A 22,330-nucleotide genomic window follows, 5' to 3' on the forward strand; every position below is an offset into this window, starting at 1 on the left:
AATATATATGTGTGTTTTGTGGAGCTGGATTGCATTCTGGAAAAAATCACTGGCAAAATTCCTGGGGAGCTTCAAGTGACAGGATCAGCCCTTTCATGTTTTAGTACTTTTCTGCCTCCCTATTGGCCCGTGGAGCAGCTGCAGCAAGCAGAGTTGCTGTGAAGTTTAGACTGAGCTCTCTCTGCCTTTAATCAGAAAAACCAAAACATAGTTGGAGCCTAGCAAAGCTAAACACTTCAGGAGACTTCCTCACTTCTTTGGAAAGAGGATCATGGAACAGTGACATTCATAAAAGAAGACACTTTTATTTCTATTATTTTTTTAATTAATATCATTGATTTTTAGAGTGAAATAGCATATTGGGGACAGATCTGTTGGAATGGGCATGGTGACACTTTTTGCTCTGTGTTCCAGCATGGGACTCTGGTCCAGGATAGCTCCAACCTCTGCCAGCTCTATCCTGCTATTGTTTCTTGTGAAACAGGTAAGCTAATTCCATAATTAATAATGGGCACTGTAAAAGTGAGTTCCTAGCACGTAGCATTTTAACTGTCACAAACAAAAAAACGTGTTTGTACCAAAGATCCTTCCGACACAACAATTAATTTTTATTGCTAATTAGCCATGAGAAACAATGGCTGCAAAGCTGCAGAGTTTTATATTAGAACTCTCTCTGACTAATTCATTCATTACCGTTTTATTCTATTAATCCTCATTCATGCAGTGAATAAATTATTTTGATTTGCACAATCACTTTTCATACCATATTGATCAGCACTGAATTATGTTTGGTTTTCTGTTTTCCTCCCAGATAAAAATGCTGTTATGAACCACGTTTATTTTCTGCTGTTTTTCCTCTGTTCTAAACCCAGCTTTGATTTGTTTCTGGCACTGACTTGTGAGCTCTGATTCTCCAGATTGTGAAATCTGGATGGTTTTGTTCTGCACCTCACCTTCATGCAGAAAGCAAATAAATCTGTAGGAGATTTTTGCCTTTATTTCCTGTACAGATCCACTAAACTGTTTTATTTTTATTTTCTTTTTTCCCCTAAATCTTTACGGAATTCCAAACGCTTACTTCTTACTTACCTTATAAATTGGAAAGGGTTTAGGTATTTAATGAGAAAATGTCTCAGTGTATTTCACTTCAAGGAAATTTTCACGTAGGTTTTTAGTAATGCTTGTTCATTTATTAATATCAATCTTGATTTGAATAAATTTTTTAAACAATTACTGACAATTGGTAAATATCAATTGAACTGAATAAAATTCACAGATATATTTGGGGTACATTTCTTTGATGTGGATGGGCATCAGGACAATAAACTGAAAGTAAAAAGGTATTTCTGTCCACTTAATCTCAATTTTATTTGGTTTCTAAGAAAGTGGGTTTGCAGCTGTTTGTGTTGTAGAGCCAATATTTGTGTTTCTAACATTTTTATAAAGAAAAAATTACCAGGAGGAAAAAAAATTAAAGAAAATATTCCGAATATTTTATATAATTAAAATCTAGAGTTTCTCTGCATAGAGCCTCTGTTTATAGAACTGAAACAACTCAGATTTGTGAGACACCTCAGCCAAAGCATTGATTCCATCAATGCTGACGGAAAAACTCCCAAAAACTTCTGTGAAATCAAAACTTTGCTAGACTAATCACAGTGAATTAATTTGTCATAGTGGCTCTTGCAACTTGTTTAAAGAAATATGTGCTGTATTTCATTATATTTTATTTCATAAGAAAGAAACATTTAAAGGAATAACAGCCATAAATCACTATATCTGTATTTTCTAGCAAAAACCTCTATAGACAGGAAAAATATCCATCAGACTAAACCTGGATCAGGGCTGAAAGAATGAATAAATATTTTTCAGCTTTTATTTTTAGTTTATGCCTGAATTGAAGGGGCTTTTTTTCTGTCCATAAGAGCATAGCCTGAATAAACAGAAACATTTTATTTTACTGTCAGCTTAGTATAAAAATTAAAAGGGTGAAATTCTGACTGTGGTCAGTTATGAAAAACTTAAATTTAAACTGGTCTGCAACCGGACAGAATCCATTTCCTAAATGAAAGTTTCAGGCAGCATTTTCTTTTTCATCCAACAAATGTCTAAAGAGCGGGGTCTTCGTGGTGCAATCTCAATAAATAGCCAGACACTTCCAGGGAGTTTTGATTAAATTTCCTCATGGGTGAACTTCAGTGCAAGCAGAGGCCAGGCTGGCAGGCTGAGGCAGTTCCTTCTTCACCAAAAAATCTTCAGACAACCTGAAATGATGTCCAGTGTAGGGCAAAGCACCATGGACTTTCTGAGCTTCTGCCTTAGACATGGGAGTTTCACTTTCCCCAGCCAGAAATCCTGTTTGAAAGCAGTGGCCAAATGGCAACTGAAATGCCCCACAGACCAAAGGCTGCGTGTTTCCCCTGGTTGAGGTCACGGGAAATTGCCCTGGAAGTTTGTATTTCTGCCATGGAACTTGCACTGTACCCAACCCAAAGCTTGGACATCACAGAACTTTCCTGGGATTTGTAATCGCAACCTGTGTTGTGGTATTTGAGGTATTTGTTGGGTGTGCCATTCACACTCTCTGGAAAAATCCCTCTGCCCAGGATTTTTGCCTTGGGAAGCTGAGAAGCCTCAGAGAAAAAGGAAAACAATAATTATCTCATTTGCTTCTCTTCTGTTTTGCTGCTTTGCAATGTGTTTGGAGATTGTTTACCCACAGGTGATTGTTTCATTGGATTCTGGTGTGAATTGTTTTCACTCTTTGGCCAATCAGGGCCAAGCTGTGTCAGACTCTGGAGAGAGTCACGAGTTTTCATTATTATCTTTTTACCCTTCTGTGAGTATCCTTGCTGTATTCTTTAGTATAGTTTAGTATTTTTTAATATAATACAGTATCATAAAATAATGAATAAGCCTTCTGAGGACATGGAGTCAGATTCATCATTCCTCCTGCCATGGGGCACCCCACAAACAATAGCTGGGTCTGTCAGAATGCAGCCAAAGGCTCCCACCCCATCCCTGGCAGGGTCCCAGGCCAGCCTGGACAGGGCTTGGAGCTCCCTGGGACAGTGGAAGGTGTCCCTGCCGTGGCAGGGGGTGGAATAAGATCTTTCTTGTCTCTGAGGTCCCTTCCAACCCAACCCTTTCTCTAATCTGTTTTGCTGTGACTTGGCCAAGGTGACACAAGCAGAAGAAGCCTCCCCAGCTGCAGCAGTGATTCCTGTGCTCCCCACAAGGGCCAGACTGGAGACCACCCTTGTCCTGTGCCCCTCTGAAGAACCACGGACACACAGATGTCAGGACACAGAGACAAACCTGCCTCTGACTTTTTGTTCACTCTTTTCCTCTTAAACACACACAGAACATCAATTAACTTCAATTCTCAAATTGCTGCCATTCAAGTCATCGTGGTTTCTTGTTGAATACCTGTTTATTATTTCTTTGAAAACATAAACCTAAGGGGAATGCTAAGTCTTTTAGATCAACCATTAAGGAAACTTGGGGCAGCCACAGCTACTCTGTGAAATGTTTCATTCTGGTCAATTCACAAATTGCTGCCATTCAAGTCGTCATGTTTCTTGTTGAATATCTGTTTATTATTTCTTTGAGAACATAAACCTAAGGGGAATGCTAAGTCTTTTAGATCAACCATTAAGGAAACTTGGGGCAGCCACAGCTACTCTGTGAAATGTTTCATTCTGATTAGTAATTTAAATTTATTAAATATGTCCCTCTAACGATATTTAAAATTAATTTTTCAGGTCAGCTGACAGCTCTTAACCATTTTTTTGTCAGCTGCAGCTGTTATTCTGTGTCGACTTGATTTTTTTCATCAGAAAGTAGAAAACAAATTTATCTCACAAGTATTTACATCAATAGTGACCAGGCATTGGCTACATGACAAAAACAAATTTATCTCACCAATCTTTACACCAATAGTGACCAGGCATTGGCTATGTGACCAAAACAAATTTATCTCACAGGTATTTATATTAATAGTGAGCAGGCATTTGCTGTATGACCAAAACAAATTTATTTCACAAGTATTTACATCAATAGTGATCAAGTACTGGATGTGTGACCACTAAAACAAATTTATCTCACAAATATTTACATCAATAGTGACCAGGTATTGGCTATGTGACCAAAACAAATTTATCTTACAAATACTTACATCAATAGTGACCAGGTACTGGATGTATGACCACTAAAACAAATTTATCTCACAGATATTTACATCAATGGTACCCAGGTATTGGCTATGTGACCACCAAAACAAATTTATCTCACAGATATTTACATCAATGGTACCCAGGTATTGGCTATGTGACCAAATCAAATTTATCTCACAGATATTTACACCAACAGTGACCAGGTATTGGCTGTGACCGAGCCTGCAGATTTGAGGAGATGGACAGTTCCATCAGGAGTGATGTGGAGCTGTCATTTTGACCTATCCTGCTCCTCTCTCTTGTTGGGTGAACTTCCCCACGCCTGTGCATCCCTGAGTTCCCCAGTTCCAGGAACATTCCTCCTCTCCAGCACTGGAACCAAACCAGCTGCCAGGTAGCCCCGGCGAGGTTTCCTTTGCATTCCCTGGGCTGTTGAACACATTTGTTTATCAGAGATGGAGTGTTCTTCCCCCAGCCAAGCAGTTCTGTCACAAATGCGTCATCTCCAAGGCTCTGCCTCTTCACATGGGGTTCACTGACCCACCAGTGTCTGAGGAGGCTCCCCTGGCTCCCAGGATTTTGAGGCCTGCATGAGGGAAATGTCAAGATACTTTTTTTTTTTTTTATTTTGGAAACATGCATTCCTTTCTCATGGCTGCTGTAAATATTCTCTCCTTATCTTTCAAGCCCATCCACGGAAGAATGATTATAGTTTTTCTGCTCCCTCAAGCTTAAAGTGGGTGTCTGGAAAAAAGCAGAGTATTGAGCAGGCAACATTTTACACGGTAAAAAAATGCATGAAATAGTGATCCTGCCTAAGAGCTAGTCACCAGAACACTGTTCCTGTTTTAAAAGTAAATAAATATGATTTTCTTCGTTAAAATAAAAGCAAATCATAGGTTGAAAGGAAAAAGGTGAAGTTCACAGCCTTATATTGTGTTGTTTATATATCTCAGCCCATGGTCAGGAAACATCAGGACAAACACACACCTTCAAAGAAAAGGTGTAGTCCAGACAAAAAGAAATTGACTTTTCCTGGAGAACTGAAAGGCGTCTTTTAGTAAAAAACTGTTTAGAAAACTTAAATATTTTGTTTGCTCTCCAAAATTTACTCATTAGAATCGGTAACATTTTCAAGCAGTAATGGATTTTTCATTTTTGGTAACTTGTAGTAGCTGTAATCTTTGGCTGCTCTGGCCTCTGAAAGCCCTGGTCAGGAGAGCAGGGGTTAATTTCACAGAGGTGTGAAATTGTGTTCTTTTCCATGGGTAAATAATGCTCAAGTCACCATGCTAACACTGAGCTGTGAGCAGCATCTCCCATTATCCTTCCTGAACTGCTCTGCTCCCAATAAGGCATTTCTTCACCCAAATCACGTAGCTTTTTTGAATTTATTTCTTCTGGTTTTAGCCAATGCTTTCTTAAACAGCAATTATCATCTATGGCTCTCTTAAAGACCTCTGCAGTCAGATAAGGATGTCTGTCATTTTATTGTGACTCTTCTCACCTACGGACACCAGAAGAGAGCAAAACAGTGCCCTGTTGAGGCAAAAAGGGCAGTCTGGTGTAAATGGGCAAGTAAAACTAAAATTCACAGAAGTGTTGCTTAAAAAAAGAAAAAGGGAAAAAGAGGAATAGAAATATGTCTATGGCACAGTTGCAGCTGCTGGTAAAATAAGTGCTGTGTGAAATGCTGGGCAAGAGGACAGAATGCACCAGAGGGAAGGTGTTAGTAGTTAAATAACATTGTTTATTTATTACTGGTTTATTCAGCTTTCTTTTTGCTGTACTACTCAACCAGATATGCTTGATTACCTTTATAAATATTCTAAAACCAAAAAGCCCTTTAGACTTTTTTCACCTACCATTTTTTCCTCCATTCTCCTCATTTCTGTGCTCAGACCAGAATTTCTTGTAATGGAAAGCAACTTGTCATTAAGGACTAAAAGGTTCTAACTGATTTTTCTTGCATATTTTCTTGAGTATTTTCACTCCCAGGCCAAAGGTTCTCTGCTGGAAAAAACCACTACTGGATGGAACAAATACAAACAGGAATGCTTGAAAATGCTGCAGGAATCGTCTGTAGACAGTGGTAAGGAATTAAGCAATGAAGACATTTATTAATGCTGACAAATATGCAAATATTGTCTTGCTGTATGTCTGCTCCTAAGTTCTAAGTGTAGAACAATTCACCTGACACAAATATGAGTCTGGAGCCCCTTGTTTATTTTCCTTTCTCTGTGGTCACACAATCACAGAATCACAGAGCCCCTGAGCTGGAAGGACCCACAGGGATCGCCCAGTGCAGCCCCTGGCCCTGCCCAGACCCCCCAGCGACCCCACCCTGGGCATCCCTGGGCAGCCTGGGCAGTGCCAGCACCCTCTGGGGAAAACCTTTCCTGAGATCCAGCCATTCCCTGGGTTCTGTCACTGTCACAGAGCAGAGTTTGGAGCTGTCCCTCAGGAGGAATCTGCAGCCCCTGGTGAGGTCTGACCTCGCTTCCTTGTGATTTTAAGCAATAATTTTCTCATGCACAACATTTATCTGCAATATCTCATTATTCTGGAGTGGCTTGCAGGTTCCCTGGAACAGTACAGAGTGGTTTCCATGACTGCCCTTTGTCTGCACAACTTTTTGTAAAACTTTTATTTGCTTCTCTCCCCAGGAGTGCATTGCAATGGGACATTTGATCAATTTGTTTGCTGGCCTTACTCACCCCCTGGAAATGTCTCTGTTCCTTGTCCTTCATATTTGCCATGGCTGGAAAATGGTAATGGCAAAGTGGTGATGTGAAAGTGGTGATGGCAAAGTGAGGATTTAAAGTGGTGATGGCAAAGTGCTGATGGCAAAGTGAGGATTTAAAGTGGTGATGTCAAAGTGGTGATGTGAAAGTGGTGATGGCAAAGTGGTGATGGCAAAGTGGTGGCTTTTCTTGGAGTCTGTGCCAGGAATTCAGCTGAAGGACAGGTGCTGCTCGTCTGTCCTGCCCCAGTGTCCTCTGGAGTCTCACCTCTTTCTTCCACTTCTGAACTGAGGCACAAAATCATTTTTGATTTTATTCCCTCTTTTTCTCCATCTGTGCCTGCCACAGCTCTGGACTGTCAGCTGTAAAGCAACATTTGCAAGGTCATGTAACCATGTGTAGTGGTTTTGGGTTGTCAATTTGAGATTTTTTTGTTAATGTGCTAATTAGTGGGGTGGGATTAGTGCTGGTCAATTATTAGTGCACTGACTAGAATGTAATACTTATTACATTAATACATATTACTTATAAGTAATTCCATTCTACAAGAATGTAATACTTATCTATTTTTTGATGTGAGATAGGAATAGGAGAAAGGTACAGTAGGCTTAAAATTTTAAAAGGGTATAGAGAAAAATTGATTAATAGTAGCTAAAAGAGACAGTAAAAAGAATAAAATTTTTAGGATACTTTTCTTTTTTTTACAATTTTTTAAAATGATAATGTAAAGAAAAAAACCCTAAAACCACAACACCATACTGCCAGGGCTTTATTCATAGTTACAGATTCAGGGTTCAGCTTATCCCAGCTGTCTACAGCCCAAGCCCAAAGCACACATGGTTTGACTAATAATATATAATATATAATATATAAAATATAATATATAATATATAATATATAATATATTATATATAATTATTATATATTTACTAGCATTATTACAGATAATATACAATATATCTTGTATATTCTATATTATATATAATATAGAATATTTAATGCATATTTAATATGTTATATCTATTAAATACTTTCTATAATAATATATTTACCCTAAATAATAATCTCCTTTTTTATGCTAATAAGCATTAAGACACCAAGTTCCTATCTAATCTCCCAAACTGCTTCTGCCAACCATTTAGGACAAACCCAGCTCTTCATAATAAACAAAAGCATCTTGCCTCCATGGAATGGAGATTTTTTTCCTGTCTGAATTCCTACAAAAGCAAGATCTCTGATCACATTTCATGGATGGTTTAAGGTTTTTTCCAGTGTCTAGAGCTCCTGCTCCATCACAACAAACTGTGCTCCCAAAGCAATTCCCTGAGTTCTGGGCTGAGCAAAACAAGATATTCTGCTTGTTGCTACCACCCTTGAACAATTTCAACTCAAAAATGATTGAAAAAGGTCAGGTCTGATTGGAAATAAATGGATGGCAGATGTTAAGGACAACATCAAACAAACATCAACCAGGGTCCCCACACCGTTCCTCTGATGCTGTGGGCAAATTCCTAATTAGGGTAATTGGGACAGTGCAGTGAAAACCAAAAAAACTTCATAAGTTCACCCCAGCTGCTGAAGGGGCACAGAAATGAAATATCAACCTGCAACATCAGTGTTACAGAGAAAGATCATTCCCTGATCAAATCCCTGCGCAGTTTTGACTGCCCAGCCTGGTTGATGAATTACCCATTCACGAGCTTAATGAGGAAAAATGAATAAAGGGAGATGAAGGCTTCTCTTTTGGATGTTCTGTGTGGGTTTTGTAAAAAACAGGCACATTCTGGGAGTTTATTTCTGCTGGACTACATTCCTATTTTGTCCTATGTAACTATAAAAAATATATTGACAAAGACAAAAAAAAAGTGGGTTTTATTTTTTTTTTTGAGTATGGGTGGTGGGTGTAGAGGCTATTGGGGAGGTAGAACTCTTTCAAACATGTATGAAAAATGAAATCTCTATTTTGACCTTTCAAACGAAAACTCTGTTTACTTTCAGGAAGTGTAGGACATGTATACAGAGTCTGCTTGGATGAAGGGATTTGGCAAACAAAGGAAAATTCCACAGACATTTGGCGGGATAGCTCAGAATGTTCTGAGAAAAATCATTTCCAGAAAAATGTAAGTGTGTTTTATATTACAGATGAAAACTTTAATCTTCTTAATCCTTTCTTGAGTAACTGACAAAACATTTCCATTTAATACCTGCAAAGCATCTTCAGATTTCATTTAAATTACCAAATAGAAAGCTGTTGTTTTATTTATAAGAAGCAGAAAAGAAAATATTAAAGAAGGGGATTCCTGCTTTAGATGCCACAAGTTATTTTCTGTTCAGAGTCCAGAGTTCACATCTGCTGATTTTCTCCTAATAAAATAGAAAAACTGCAACTTGTCAAGCAAGTAACTCCCCAAATCACACTGGTCTGTGAAAGTCAGACAGGTTCCCTTCTGAGCCTTCAGCATTTCCTGAGCTGTTATTTGGTTATTTCAAAGTTAGCTGCTCAGAGGCTGGAGGATCCACCCTTACCCAATGCCCTCCTTCCTGTATTTCTCATATTGCATCAGGCTGGACTTCATCAGCCAAACTTCTTTTGCCATGGAGTTCAGAATTAGGTCTCTTAGGTAAGCACTATCACCACTATTTTTTACTTTTTAATACTGACTGAGTGCTGTTTCTTACTTTATCAAGTAACAATGCTTTACTGATTGGTTATGAAACATTATTAGTTTAGTAGCTCTGTGTATTACTACGTTTTTACTAAGCTCTTTATATGGTAAATACATGAATTTCCAAACTTTCAGTTTATTTATGCAAATATAATAAATATATTCATAAGTTCTGAGTGTTTTCCAAGGTTTGTTGACCATTCTGGATCAGCATATTTGATATTATTTCATCTTGTGTGACAGCAGACAATATCTCTGAAAGCTTTAACCAGCTTTCCTACCAGCACTAAATGTGGGCTTGTTTTGTTTTATTTAATTGAATAAATATTATTCCATTTGTTTTGTTTTAATTTAATTGCATAATACGTGCAATTTGTTTGTTTTATTTAATTGAAACCCCCCAAGCTATTGGAAATTACCCAGAGCCAGTATCTTCACACATCAGAGGAATCAGCTTGGTTTCACGTGCTTTGCTGTTGCAAAATCGAAATAGCCAAGATGATAACTTGAGATTTTTGTGAGGTTTTTCCCTGCTGGAATGTTTCCATGGAGCAGAGTGACCAACAGCTGGGAATCTCCTGCACCCACTCTGCTTTCCCTGGGCTCCTCCACCCCTTCCAGAGAGGCATGGCTCACTGGCATGGAATTATGAGAGAAAACTGCTGGCAAAGACAGTGCTAAAGTCCTGGTGCTGAGTAGAAGAAGAAAACCAGCAAAATCAGTGAGGAAAAGACACAGGTTCCAAGAAAAGCTCTGCAGGCCGAATGTGGATTATGAAAGCCACACGTCCTGTATCTCATTGCCTCTTCAGAGATGCTTTTCTTGTGCTAGAAGTTTGAAGAGTTGAGAGGCAGACATAAGCAGCTAAAATAGAACAAAAAATAGGAAGAATAAATGCTAAATTAGGCAAATTGAGAGGAAATTTGTGCAGGGCCAGGAGCTGGGCTTCAGAAATCTTTGTGGGTACCTTTCAACTCAGGATGTTCGATGATAATCCATCAAAGTGTGAGTAGTTCCCTTCCTCCTCTGCGGTCTTATTTGTCACTCAAATCTTTGTGGGCACCTTTCAACTCAGGATGTTCGATGATAATCTATCAAAGTGTGAGTAGTTCCCTTCCTCCTCTGCGGTCTTATTTGTCACTCAAAGACATTTGAGACAGCTCTAATTTAATAATCATATTTTTTCCTGTGAACTCAGTCTGTTGCAGTAGCTGTAGGCAGAGCTGACTCCCAGAACTGTGCAGACACAGCTGGTCAGTGCTGTGTCCAGGCCACACACACACACTGTGTGCAGGTTCAGTCAGCTATCCCTGCAGCTGCTAACCCACCAGGATCCATGAATCCATGGCGAGGAGCAGCTGGGGTTTGGGCTACAAATGGTGTTTGGGCAGGAGAAATCTGGGAATAGTCTGGGAGAGCCTTTGGATTTCAAAAGAAACTCAGGGTGCAAGCATTGTCACACACTGATTTCAAAGCATTGTCACACACTGATTTCAAAAGGCAGTGCAGGGAGCAGGGATCAGAATCCTGCCCTGGCTCCTGGAAACTCAAAAACGTGATCCCCAAAGTTCCTGAGCTTTGCTTCTGCCCTGTCCCCCTGCCTACATAACACATTTTTCTTCTTTGTTCCCAGGAAGAAGAACATAAGCTGCTCACCACATTACAGCTCTTATACACCATAGGATATTACTTTTCTCTCATCTCACTGGTGTTAGCTCTGCTTATACTTTCTTTACTCAGGTTAGTAAAAATTTACATGCATTTTAAATGTACAGAGCCCTGTATTTACATTCTTCTTATGAAATTGAAGTTATCATTTAGTTTCCAGTGTTCCAGTACCTGAAGGGGCTACAAAAAAAAAAAAAAAAAGCTGGGGATGAGCTTTGGAAAATGGCTTTAAGCTGAAGATGGTAGATTGAAATTAGGTGTCAGGTAGAAATTCTTTATTTTGAGTTCATCCAGATTTTAAGGCCTTGGAGCAACCTGATCTAGGAGAAGGTGTCCTTGTCCATGGCAGGGGGATGAAATGAGATGGGGCTTAAGATCCTTTCTAACACAAACCATTCTGTTGGTCCCATGTAAATAACTTGTATTTTCCTAAGGGGCAATACAAATGCAATTTCTAAGCAGAATCCATTGAGCAGCAATATGAAAAAAACAGTTGTTTTGCTGGGTTTTTGTTGGTTTTTAAAAATTTTCTTTCTGCAAATTACACATATTCTGGAGGATTCATACATTATTTTTTCTCCCCCAGAAAACTTCACTGCACAAGAAACTACATCCATATGAATTTATTTGCATCCTTTATCTTGCGTGCTGCAGCAGTTCTTATTAAAGACTCTGTGTACAACAATATTTACTCAAAAAGACCAAATGATGAAAGTGGATGGATATTGTACCTCAGTCCAGAGGTAATGTGTTAATTCATAGCTGATAATAAATGTGTGCTTCTAGTGGTCATAACAGTTACACTTTTGGGAGTTGGCCCTACAGCATCAGCTGCTGAGGTGTTTGTAAATTGAGTTTTGGATACTGAAATTGTGTTGGTAAAAGTTGGGGTAATCAAGATGAAATCCTGACTGTAAGGAATTTCTTTTAAATAAATAGGAAGAACTAATTAATTGATTGTAATATTTAGAAACAGCCACTTAAGCAAAGCATCTCACACCTTGTAGCCTTTAGAAGGAAATGTCTGTGTTTATTTGGCACAGATTATCTATATCTATATCATCTATATCTATAGCTAATCTATTTACATATAACATATATAATATGTATTATATATATAAAATATATTTTTATATATGATATAATTATATATATGATATAATATATTTATAATTCTATTATATCTATTATATAATAGAATATAACTATATAACTATTATATATAGTTCTAATAGTTACACAATAATTATATGTATAATATATATACATAATATAATTTTAGAGCTCATATATATTTATAAATATGATAAATATTTATTATTCTTGTATGTTTTTGTAGGAATAGAGGTTACCCACATCAACAAGGAAAATTATCTACAAGATAAATAATGACAATTATTATTTTACCAGCTCATCAGTAAAAACTCTCACCTGCAGATCCTGACTCCATATTTACTCCTGGTCTCTCCTTCCTACAGATTGTAATCATTTGCAGGACTGCCCAGTTTTTCATGCATTACTTTGTTGGGGCAAATTACTTCTGGCTGTTGGTGGAAGGAATTTATCTGCACACATTATTGATAACTGTGGTGCTCTCTGAAAGAAGGCTGCTGCAGACATACATTGTGATAGGATGGGGTAAGTCCAGAACTGTTTCCAAGCCCTGATTTTGTTTTGCTTTGCTGAGTCAGTGGAGGATATTTTGTAAAGGAAAAAGAAAGTCTATTTCTACAGGCTTGGCTGGAATAGATTCTTCTTTTCTTTGCAGTTGTTCCAATCCTGTTTGTGGGCCCATGGGGAATAAGCAGATCCAAACTGGAGAACACTGGGTAGGTTATTAAAGAAAATGTTCTTTGGAATCCTGATTTTTTTTTCTTGGCTGAAAGCCCTTGGCTGTACTTGACCAGAAAATTATCAGATTATGCAGCACCTATGGATACTTGTTACATTTTCAAGCTTCCCTTTAGTACTTTTACATTAAAAAAAAAACAAACCTTAAAAAAAACCGAACCAAAAAACCTTCTGGGAATTCTCAGAAAAAAGTTGAACTTCACCAAGTTCCTTTTGAAATAAACAGACAAGTTATGTGAGCATTCTAACTTTTTTTTTTTTTTGCCTATGAAAATAATTATACTTTAAATAATTCTCCAGGTGCTGGGGAACAAATGAACACATGGGGATCTGGTGGATCATCCGAGGACCAATGTTGTTTTCCATTGCAGTAAGAATTATATAACCTGGATTATTTTCCCCTCCTTGGTCTTTGTAATTAGTGCCATTTTTGTCCTCCAAAGTTTTGGAACAAATAAGATACAGTCTCCTACTACAGCAATATCGAAATAATATTTCATATTTCAATAATTCATAATATTTCATGTTCAATAATGTAATAATGTTTCAATTTTCACATAAAGTGACAGAAGGGATAAAGTTTTATTCAAAAAATGAGGAAGGAGGGTTCTGTGCTAAAAAAATGAAATGTAATTCTGTCATTTTGGAAGATCAAATTATATGTCAGGCTGAATAAGGCAATGCTGTTACTCAGTTTTGCATATTTATTATGGGACAATAACCTGCTTGTATTCAAACTTCAGCCCAGATGCATTCCAGTTATTTGGTGGCAAGTTTTGCAAGTGTTTAATATCAACGATACATTTATTTAGTTGTTAACTGATGAGTGTAAAAACATTTGCTGTAAATAAGCCATATGTGTTTTCCTTCGAGGTTAACTTTGGCATCTTCTTAAAAATTCTCAGAATGCTGATTTCCAAACTGAAAGCTCAGCAAATGACCTTCCATGACTACAAATACAGGTATGTAACAAATGACTCAGAATTCCTGATAGCTTTCTCTTGAGTTAGGTCTTATCAGCTCTTATTGGATTTATCACACTTGAGAGAGCTTAGCTACTTTGAATGGTATAAAATTAGTAGGATGGTTTTTGAGGTAGTGTGGGTAACACAAAAAGTTTAATAAAAGGCAAAATAACAAAGCTTTTTTAAAGAAAAACTGAGCTAGGGGTAAGAGGTTTTTGTTTTGGTTACAACACTCTACAAAAGCGATTATTTCTTTTGTTATCTTCTTTTTCTAGTGAATTACTTAGGTGGGACTTTTTGGCCTCTGTCCACTTGGGTAGCTCTAGGTCTGAGGTGAAGTTTTAAAGGTCTTATGAGGTGTCTTTTTACTAAATTGAGGAGAGAAACTTTTGGGCTTTTTGTTTTTTTTTTAGGTAGACAAAGAATAATTTGGTCACTGTTAACAGAGGGTACATTCCTCCAAAGTCCTGGCCCCTTTTTAAACAATTTGTCACATCAAAATCTTGTCAGTCTCCCCTAAAGATGTACCCACCACCACTAGGAGTAACAGATATTCAGAATATGGGAAATAGCCATATTCTGAATATTCTGAATAGATATTCAGAATAGGAATGGAGGCTCCACAGACATTTCCATGTCTGGGAGGCAAAGGCAGCTCAGCAGCTGTGCTGAATTTTGGGGCATTGTCACAAAGGCTTCTCAGTGCACGGAGATCTCTGCTCTCAGGGAGCTCCTCTCACACCTGTGGCCTCTGCTGCTGGGACACATCTTTCCCTTTGTCACCAAAACTCAGGAAGAAAAAGAAAAACCCTCTAGCACTATGTTTGTGGCCTGATGGAGAATCAGAATTCTTTATTCTGGCCAGGATGTGCCACGGAAAACATTTCATTTACTCATGCCTTTTAACTAGACTTTACGCAGATTTATGCATCCATTATTCTCAAAATCACAAAACTGCTGCTACCATTCCAAAGTCAGAATATTGAGAGCATGTTTTTTTGGAATAATTTCTTTGTCTCTGAGCTTTTGATTTTTGTTCCCAAGGACGTTTAAAAAATACAATAATCAAACATTTTCTTTTTAAGATTGGCAAGATCTACACTTGTGCTGATTCCATTGTTGGGGATCCACGAATTTGTGTTTACCTTCATCACTGATGAACAGGTGGAAGGACTTTCAAGACATATAAGACTTTTCATTCAGCTGACAATGAGCTCATTTCATGTAAGTTCTGAAAATATTGGTTTTTGTGTTTTGCAAATATTGTTTTTAGGGCTCATAGATCCATGTGCATTTGCTGCTCACCACAGTTATAGTGAATTCTGATTTAACATTATATCCCAACCTACAATGTCTCTAAATACACTGTTGCAGTAACAAGATAAAACACTCATAAATAAATATTATAGTCCCAAACACCAAAAAAAAGGAGTCTGACATTTTCAGAAAAAAAGGTAATAGGTAACAGCTCATCACGGATCCCTGCAAACAGGATTAAAATTGTCCATTTCAAACACTCCCAGCCAAAATCACAACCATGAGAATGTCTGCCTCATCCAAGGCTTGGGCTTATTTTCCTAAAGGATGTTTGTTCACCTTACCTGCAAAGTGACAATCCCAGCTGCACGCTCACAAAAGTGCTCTACACCTGCATCCGTTTTTAGTTAGTTTTAGGAGAAAATTTGTCAGAGCCCTCACATGATGGAACAGAAAAATGGACCAGCATCTGCAGGTGGGAAAGAAGTTTCTCTCAGAGTCAGGAGTGTTTTACAGCGTTCAGGCACTTGGCTCCTCTTCCTTCCCCCTGCCTTAGTTTGGTGTGAGCAGGAAAAAGCTGAGTTGAGGGAGGGCTGTGGAACTCAGCTGCAGGGCTGGGGCTAAAGGAGCCACACTCCAATCAAACAGCCACTTGCAAGGAGCCCAGATTCCAGGCTGAGCTGGTGCTGGAGCCCAGGGGTGATTCCCAGATGGACACTGGCACAAAGCATCTCTGTCTGCCTGTCTGGAGTGCTGCAGCACTGCTAAGAAATGAGTTTTTGAGAGACCACTAATGAACCCGTCCAGCAGAGTTGTCCTTTTCCCACATCTCCCTGCCTTGCTCTTCCTGGGGCTTTGCAGCAATTTCCAGACCTTCATTTGCTGCAAAGCCCAGTGATCTCTCTGGCTCCAAGTGGCTGCTCCTCAGTAATTCACTCTCTGACACTGCTGCCCTCTTCTGCAGCCTGAGGCCATCTGAGCATTGCTGCACTTTTCCCACAATTTATCATAATCCTGGGTTTTTACCTTTGCATATATGCACCTGTGCCCTGGTGCATGTATGCATCAGTGTTCTGACACTGGTGTTGAGGCTAGACTTCAACATTTCCACCACAGCTTGAGGGGGAAAATGTGCCAGTGAAAGCAGAGAATTCCTGGAGAGCCACAACCCCGAGGAGCCTGCTGACATGGTGTTCACAAAATCCCAGAATTATTTGGGTTGGAAGGGACATTAATGTTGGAGTATAAGTTCCTTGGTTAGAAATATCCTTACTTGGAGAGGTTGCAGTGCCTAGATGTTATTTTAAAAGTGCAGAATCATTTTAAGTGAAGATTTTATTTACTGGCTTGTACAAAGAAATCTGATATATAAACCAGCTTACTCATCCTTGCTAAAGAACACAAACTTCATTCCTTTTAGAGAAACATGCATGAGCTTGGCAGCATGTCATGCTTTAGAAGCAGAGCTCCATTAAAAAATACCCAGAGATCTCAGCCAATGTTTATTGCAGATTCTCTTTTTTAGCTGCAGCATTATTTATGAAGGGATTAGCCAAAAAGCACATAAACTGTACCCAATTACATTTGTTTAGTCTGTAAATCTTCTCAGTAGTTTAAAAAGGCAGTTAAACTGTTTTGTTAAAGAAAAACAATTATCCCTGGGATCTCAGCTGAAGGTTTAACTCAAACATTTTCAAGGAGCACAAAATTAAATTCTAAATAGGAGTTCTGTTGTAGGTAGGATGCTGCTTTGCTTTAGGAAATGGGGCAATCTAAACATCTTGGCTCCCTTGTGCATGGAAATTGTTACCCTCAGGAAAAAAACACTGGTTTCTGGTGGAAAATCCCAGTTATTTGAGTAATTTATCACATTGCAATTGTCATTAGAACTGAAGAGCAACTTTGAGGTGTGTATCTGTCCTTTCCTGTTGGTGTTTCTGCTAATGAGCATTTATTCTGAATTTGTGATTCTCCATTTTCACTCACACTGGGATAATTCTGTGTGTCTGGGAAGTCACAACAAACTGGGAAGCTTTCTAACTGTGAAAATCAATTTACTGGGAGAAAACTGAGTAAGCCTTAAAGAAACCAGGATGTGAAGTGACCATGAAATATAAATAATCAGTGAAGTTTTCCACCTTCTGGTGGGATTTTACAGCGTTTGTCACTCCTGCCCTGGCCCTGCAGCAGCAGTGAAGGAGATTCCCAGAGGTATTTTCCAAAGTGAGATCAGCCCAGGGAGCCTCACAGGCAGCTCCTGGTCTCTGCCCTTCTCACAGTACCTTTCACCAGGCTCGGGAGTGAAATTTAAATCCTCTTTCTGCTTGTGGTGCCTGGGAGGCCAAATTTAGAGTTCATACCCATAACAGAAAACCCACAAACCACCCAGCAGAGTTAGGAACTTTCTACCCCCCAATAAAGAGAACTGCCTCCAGGAGCAGGAGGAGTTCTGCATAAAATGTTGCTTTTTAAGCTAGTAAATTCGTATTTAATATATTTAAAATATTAGATGACATTATATATTCATGCGATGTATATGTCACATAAATATCACCTATTAATATCACCTATTATTAACTCTATAATCACCTATTATCATTAATATCACCTATTATTAACTAATATCACCTATTATTAACACCTATTATATCACCTATTAATACCACCTATTATTAACTCTAATTAACTACATCTTCCTACCATAAGCCAGGTGAAGCATGAAAAATTACAGAAATAAAATACATGGAGAAAGCAATTCTGTTTGCTGTTTCTCCTGTCCCCATTTCCACTGGGGTGGCAGATAAACTGCACATATGCTGAAGGAATTAATGAGTCTAAATAATTCAGGACTGCTAGAAAATTAACAGCAGGCTCAGAATGCTATTGGTTAATTGTAGGTGTAATGAAAAATGTTGAAGCTTCTGTGTATGTGGATTTATTTTTAAAATTCTGTCTGAGCAAAGCAGAAATATTTCTGGAAAAATATGAGTGTGGGAACAATCAAATGCTGTCAGCTGGATTGCACCTTTGCAGCTGTGATATAAATATTGCCTTGGGACTCAGAGTATTTATTCTCTTAATCAGAATTGTGGCACAGATGCCTTTAGACACACCGAAAAAGGGCATTTCCTGAAGCAGTGGGAATCAATCTGCATGTCTGTGGGCCTGTAAGCTGCTTTAGCCTGAGATCAAACCCAGACAGAGAGAGGCAAATGGAAATTATGATTTTGGGGTTGGTTTAAAACAAGCTGTATCTGTAGGGTTTTTTAAGGTGTTTATCTGAATCGGTTTCAAAGGAAAACCAGCAATTCCAAATGTCCGTAACACTGAATATAGCTGAGCTTTGAACTAACACTAATCACTTAATATAGAAATAATTTGTAAAAAGAGCCCAAATGAGCTCTCAGTAGAATCATTCACAAACCCAGACAAGCCTATATATAATATGAGAAACCAAGCTGCATTTCTTTTATATTTTACCTCATGTGGAAATAGCAGCAGTCACAGTATAACACAATAATTTGGAAAAAAACCATTATGTGATAGCAAAAAACCCCATTATGTGGTAGCAAAATTATAAATGGGTTTTATAATATGTAAATATATATAAAAAATGTATATATATTTAAATTATATATAATTTATATCTAATTTAAAAATATATTTTTATGTATATAATTTCTATTCTTCAGCATCTGCACAAAATGTGCCCTGCACTTGCTAAGGAACTGCCCAAAAACAAGTGACTGGGTACTTCATTAATTAATAAATCAATAAACTACTTTCCTTTTGAACATTAAGGAGCACTGTTTATATTTATGGTTTTAACACTAATGTCACATTTGAATTAGAGCTTCAGGTATTTCCTGCACACTGACTTTTTCCTCTCACTCCTTTCTCTTACAGGGTTTTTTGGTAGCAGTTCTCTATTGCTTTGCTAACGGAGAGGTAAGACCCAATGCTATAAGAAAAGCTCTTAATTCATTAGCAAAGTGTATTAATGACACCAAGAAGGATGAACATCCTGAGCAGCTCTGCTTTTTGAGAGCATGTATGCATTCTTTTGAGCTGGTAAAATTGTTTTGAGTGAAGAGAACAGCAAGAACTACCACAGGTTTGGACTCAAATGCAAACTATTTCCAGGGAAGGCTGAGTGGGGATAGCACTGTGGAGGTTTGGACAGCCGAGGTGTCTGAAATGCCGTTAGAGGTTTATGGTCACCAGAAATCCCCTCCTTTAACCAGCTGAACCCCAGACTTCGTGCTCAGCCAGGCTGAACCCTCTCTGGGTTTACCCCTGGGCTCCATGTAAGTGATCACATTCAGAGTTCATTATCTCAGCCAGCAACGTGTTGAAAAAATAATTTCATAAAATCAGAGAATGGGTTGGGTTGGAAGGGATCTTAGAGCCCATCCAGTGCCACCCCTGCCATGGCAGGGACACCTCCCACTGTCCCAGGCTGCTCCAAGCCTTGTCCAACTTGGCTTTGAGCATTCCAGGGATCCAGGGGCAGCCCCAGCTGCTCTGGGCACCTGTGCCAGGGCTCTCCCAGGGAAGAAAATCCTCCTAACATCTCATCCAAATCTGTCTTCTCGTAGTTTAAAACCATGCCCCCTCCTTGTCCTATCGCTATTTGCACATAAAAGTGTCTCCCAGCTTTTTCATATATTCCCTTTAGGCCCTGGAAGGGGCACTAAGGTTTCCCCAGAGCCTTCTCTTCTCCAGGCTGAACAACCCCAGCTCTCAAACTTGGGAAGAACCAAGCTTTTGCTTACATTTTTGAGCATCTTCACTTAAAGTTTAGTGCTGGAAATGTCACTATGAGATGAAAAGCCAAAATACTTCCACGGAATGTGGCCAAATGAAATGTTCTGATACAATTTTTGTTACATTTTTTTTTTTTTTTTGGACACAAGCCACTATGACTTCTGGTTTGCCCTCCATGTGTCCTTAATGACAAAACAGTGGTAAGTGCTGCCTCCACCTTCCTCCCAGGGGACCCAAAATGGATAAAGACACGGGATTGTGACAGCACCAAAAGAGTATTGTGAAATCATTCTTCTTCCATTTAACAAGAGCCATGGTGAAGTTTCATTTCTCACATCCAAACTCAACCAGAGACCTGTGAAATGCAATCAAGTTTGTTAATATTCTATGATTCCACTCATATAACTTACCAGTGCTTTTATGATTATTTATCAGGCTACAAAGGTTTAGCCATGCAACCTGTGGCATTAATACTCTTTTATTGTAAAGAACAGATAAATTCATTGACTAGCACTAGTTCAAGAACCTATTTCTGGCACTTTAAAAAAGTATTTCTTTTACAGTTCTATCCGTGTTAACCTATTTAATCAATACCAAGTTGTATATTTCAGTGATATATATTAATAAACTGTAAATGTTTGATCTATTTTAAAATAATTTATCTGCAGTTTTTAAAGGGGTTTTTTTACTAGAATGTGAATTCTGTTTATACAGAATTTTACTGCAATGGATTTCTTCAGCAGCCACTGGAAACACCAGACACCACACACACACTTTGTGTCTTCCTCAGTTTAAAACAGACTGATTTCTTCTAGAGCCACTGTTTAAGACATTAAAGAGATTGAAGTGAATTAGAATGTGTTTTACTTAGGTGTTAAAAACATTGAAATGGTAAGATTTTACGGCATCTCAGTGAAGTAGTTTACTTTTTTAACTGCCTTTTAAAGATTTTCATATGGTCAAGAAACCAGTTTTCTGTGTTTTCAACAGCAGTCCCTCTAGCTGCATTTTCTCCTCTCTATTATGTGTTTGGGCTTTTTGCCTCTTTCAGTTTATAAAAATCAACTCTTGTTATATAAGCAGGCCCTGCTGGCCTGAGGACTGATCCAGACAAAAACAACCATCACATGGATTCCTTCAGAAAGCAGAAAACAGCAAGAATACAGCATTATTTATTTTACAGAATTATTACAAGCTCCTCATTTCTAAATATTTCTAGATGACAGCAGCGAACTTCACAATTCACATATGTTAGTCAGAGTCAGGAATAGCTGACTGTCCTCCTGGGAATTTGAAGGTCTGGAATCCTCCTGGGATTTTCTTTCCACCCTTTGTGGAGCCCCTGGAGGGACACTGGAGGCTGGTGAGCTGATAAAACCCCCTGCAGCAGCCAGGGATGCTGCAAGTGCACAGGCTGGGCACAGAACCAGTGGGAAGGTATCACTGTCACTGCTAGAAATGAAGGGATGGGACTATTTTTAAGTTAAGAACAATTTATTGGTTAGTTAAACATCAGTCAGTGAGATTTTAGAGGAGTAAGCATCTGGCTCTAGCTTAAGAGTAGTTACAAGTTTTTTTTGTTATAAGGTAATATATAACTTTCTGATAATATATTAGAAATATTAGAAATAATATTAGTAATAACATTAGAAATAATCTAAGAAATATTATTATTAATAAAATATATTGCTTTCTTCTATAAGCAACTAATAGAGAGTTGCTACAGGGTTTATTTTGCTTTTCTAACTTACCACTTTTACTTACTTCTGCTGTACTGTGGATACTTTTATCTAATGAGGTTCTAACTCACTTGCACACAGATGCTTCTGTTTTAACTTCTAAACTCTTGGCTTATTCCATACAACCACGCCCCTACATTATAAACTTTTCACTATCCTCATGTAGTTTCTCACTTACTTAAGGCATATTCTTATTTACAACTATAGAAACATAAGATTCAATTTTTCTGCTTAATGTCTGGGTATTGTATTTTTACATCAATCTCAGTGTCTTTTAAAGCTGCAGATCCAACTCTTCACTGTCTGGAGAAGTTTCTGTTTTTCCAATTCCCATCGGAAGGACAAGAAATAGGATCTTGTTCTTACAAAACAAGAGTGGAGGAGACAGCCTGACCTAAACTGGTGTTTGTTTACAAGTGGTATTTTATGGAAATGATGTATCTAATTTGCACCCTAATTATCAGGCAACAGAAAGTTTAACATTCCCCCAGGGGTTAT

At 38.2% G+C, this 22,330-nt stretch overlaps 1 protein-coding gene across 1 annotated transcript in view; it reads left to right on the plus strand.

Moving 5' to 3' along the window:
- The first annotated feature begins 379 nt into the window (after nucleotides 1–379).
- The window catches only part of GLP2R (glucagon like peptide 2 receptor), a 31,585-nt gene continuing 9,634 nt past the window's right edge, over nucleotides 380–22,330 (plus strand). Inside the window, exons 1-12 of the mRNA XM_041459483.1 lie at nucleotides 380–484; nucleotides 6,174–6,267; nucleotides 6,842–6,946; nucleotides 8,918–9,039; nucleotides 11,219–11,325; nucleotides 11,840–11,996; nucleotides 12,732–12,891; nucleotides 13,022–13,082; nucleotides 13,405–13,474; nucleotides 13,978–14,066; nucleotides 15,155–15,293; nucleotides 19,233–19,274. Of these exons, the coding sequence (XP_041315417.1) occupies nucleotides 380–484; nucleotides 6,174–6,267; nucleotides 6,842–6,946; nucleotides 8,918–9,039; nucleotides 11,219–11,325; nucleotides 11,840–11,996; nucleotides 12,732–12,891; nucleotides 13,022–13,082; nucleotides 13,405–13,474; nucleotides 13,978–14,066; nucleotides 15,155–15,293; nucleotides 19,233–19,274 (1,251 nt within the window). The remainder of the gene's footprint in view (nucleotides 485–6,173; nucleotides 6,268–6,841; nucleotides 6,947–8,917; nucleotides 9,040–11,218; nucleotides 11,326–11,839; nucleotides 11,997–12,731; nucleotides 12,892–13,021; nucleotides 13,083–13,404; nucleotides 13,475–13,977; nucleotides 14,067–15,154; nucleotides 15,294–19,232; nucleotides 19,275–22,330) is intronic.

This window comes from Pyrgilauda ruficollis, unplaced genomic scaffold (assembly GCF_017590135.1).
Source record: "Pyrgilauda ruficollis isolate IOZ18807 unplaced genomic scaffold, ASM1759013v1 scaffold136, whole genome shotgun sequence".
NCBI lineage: Eukaryota > Metazoa > Chordata > Aves > Passeriformes > Passeridae > Pyrgilauda > Pyrgilauda ruficollis.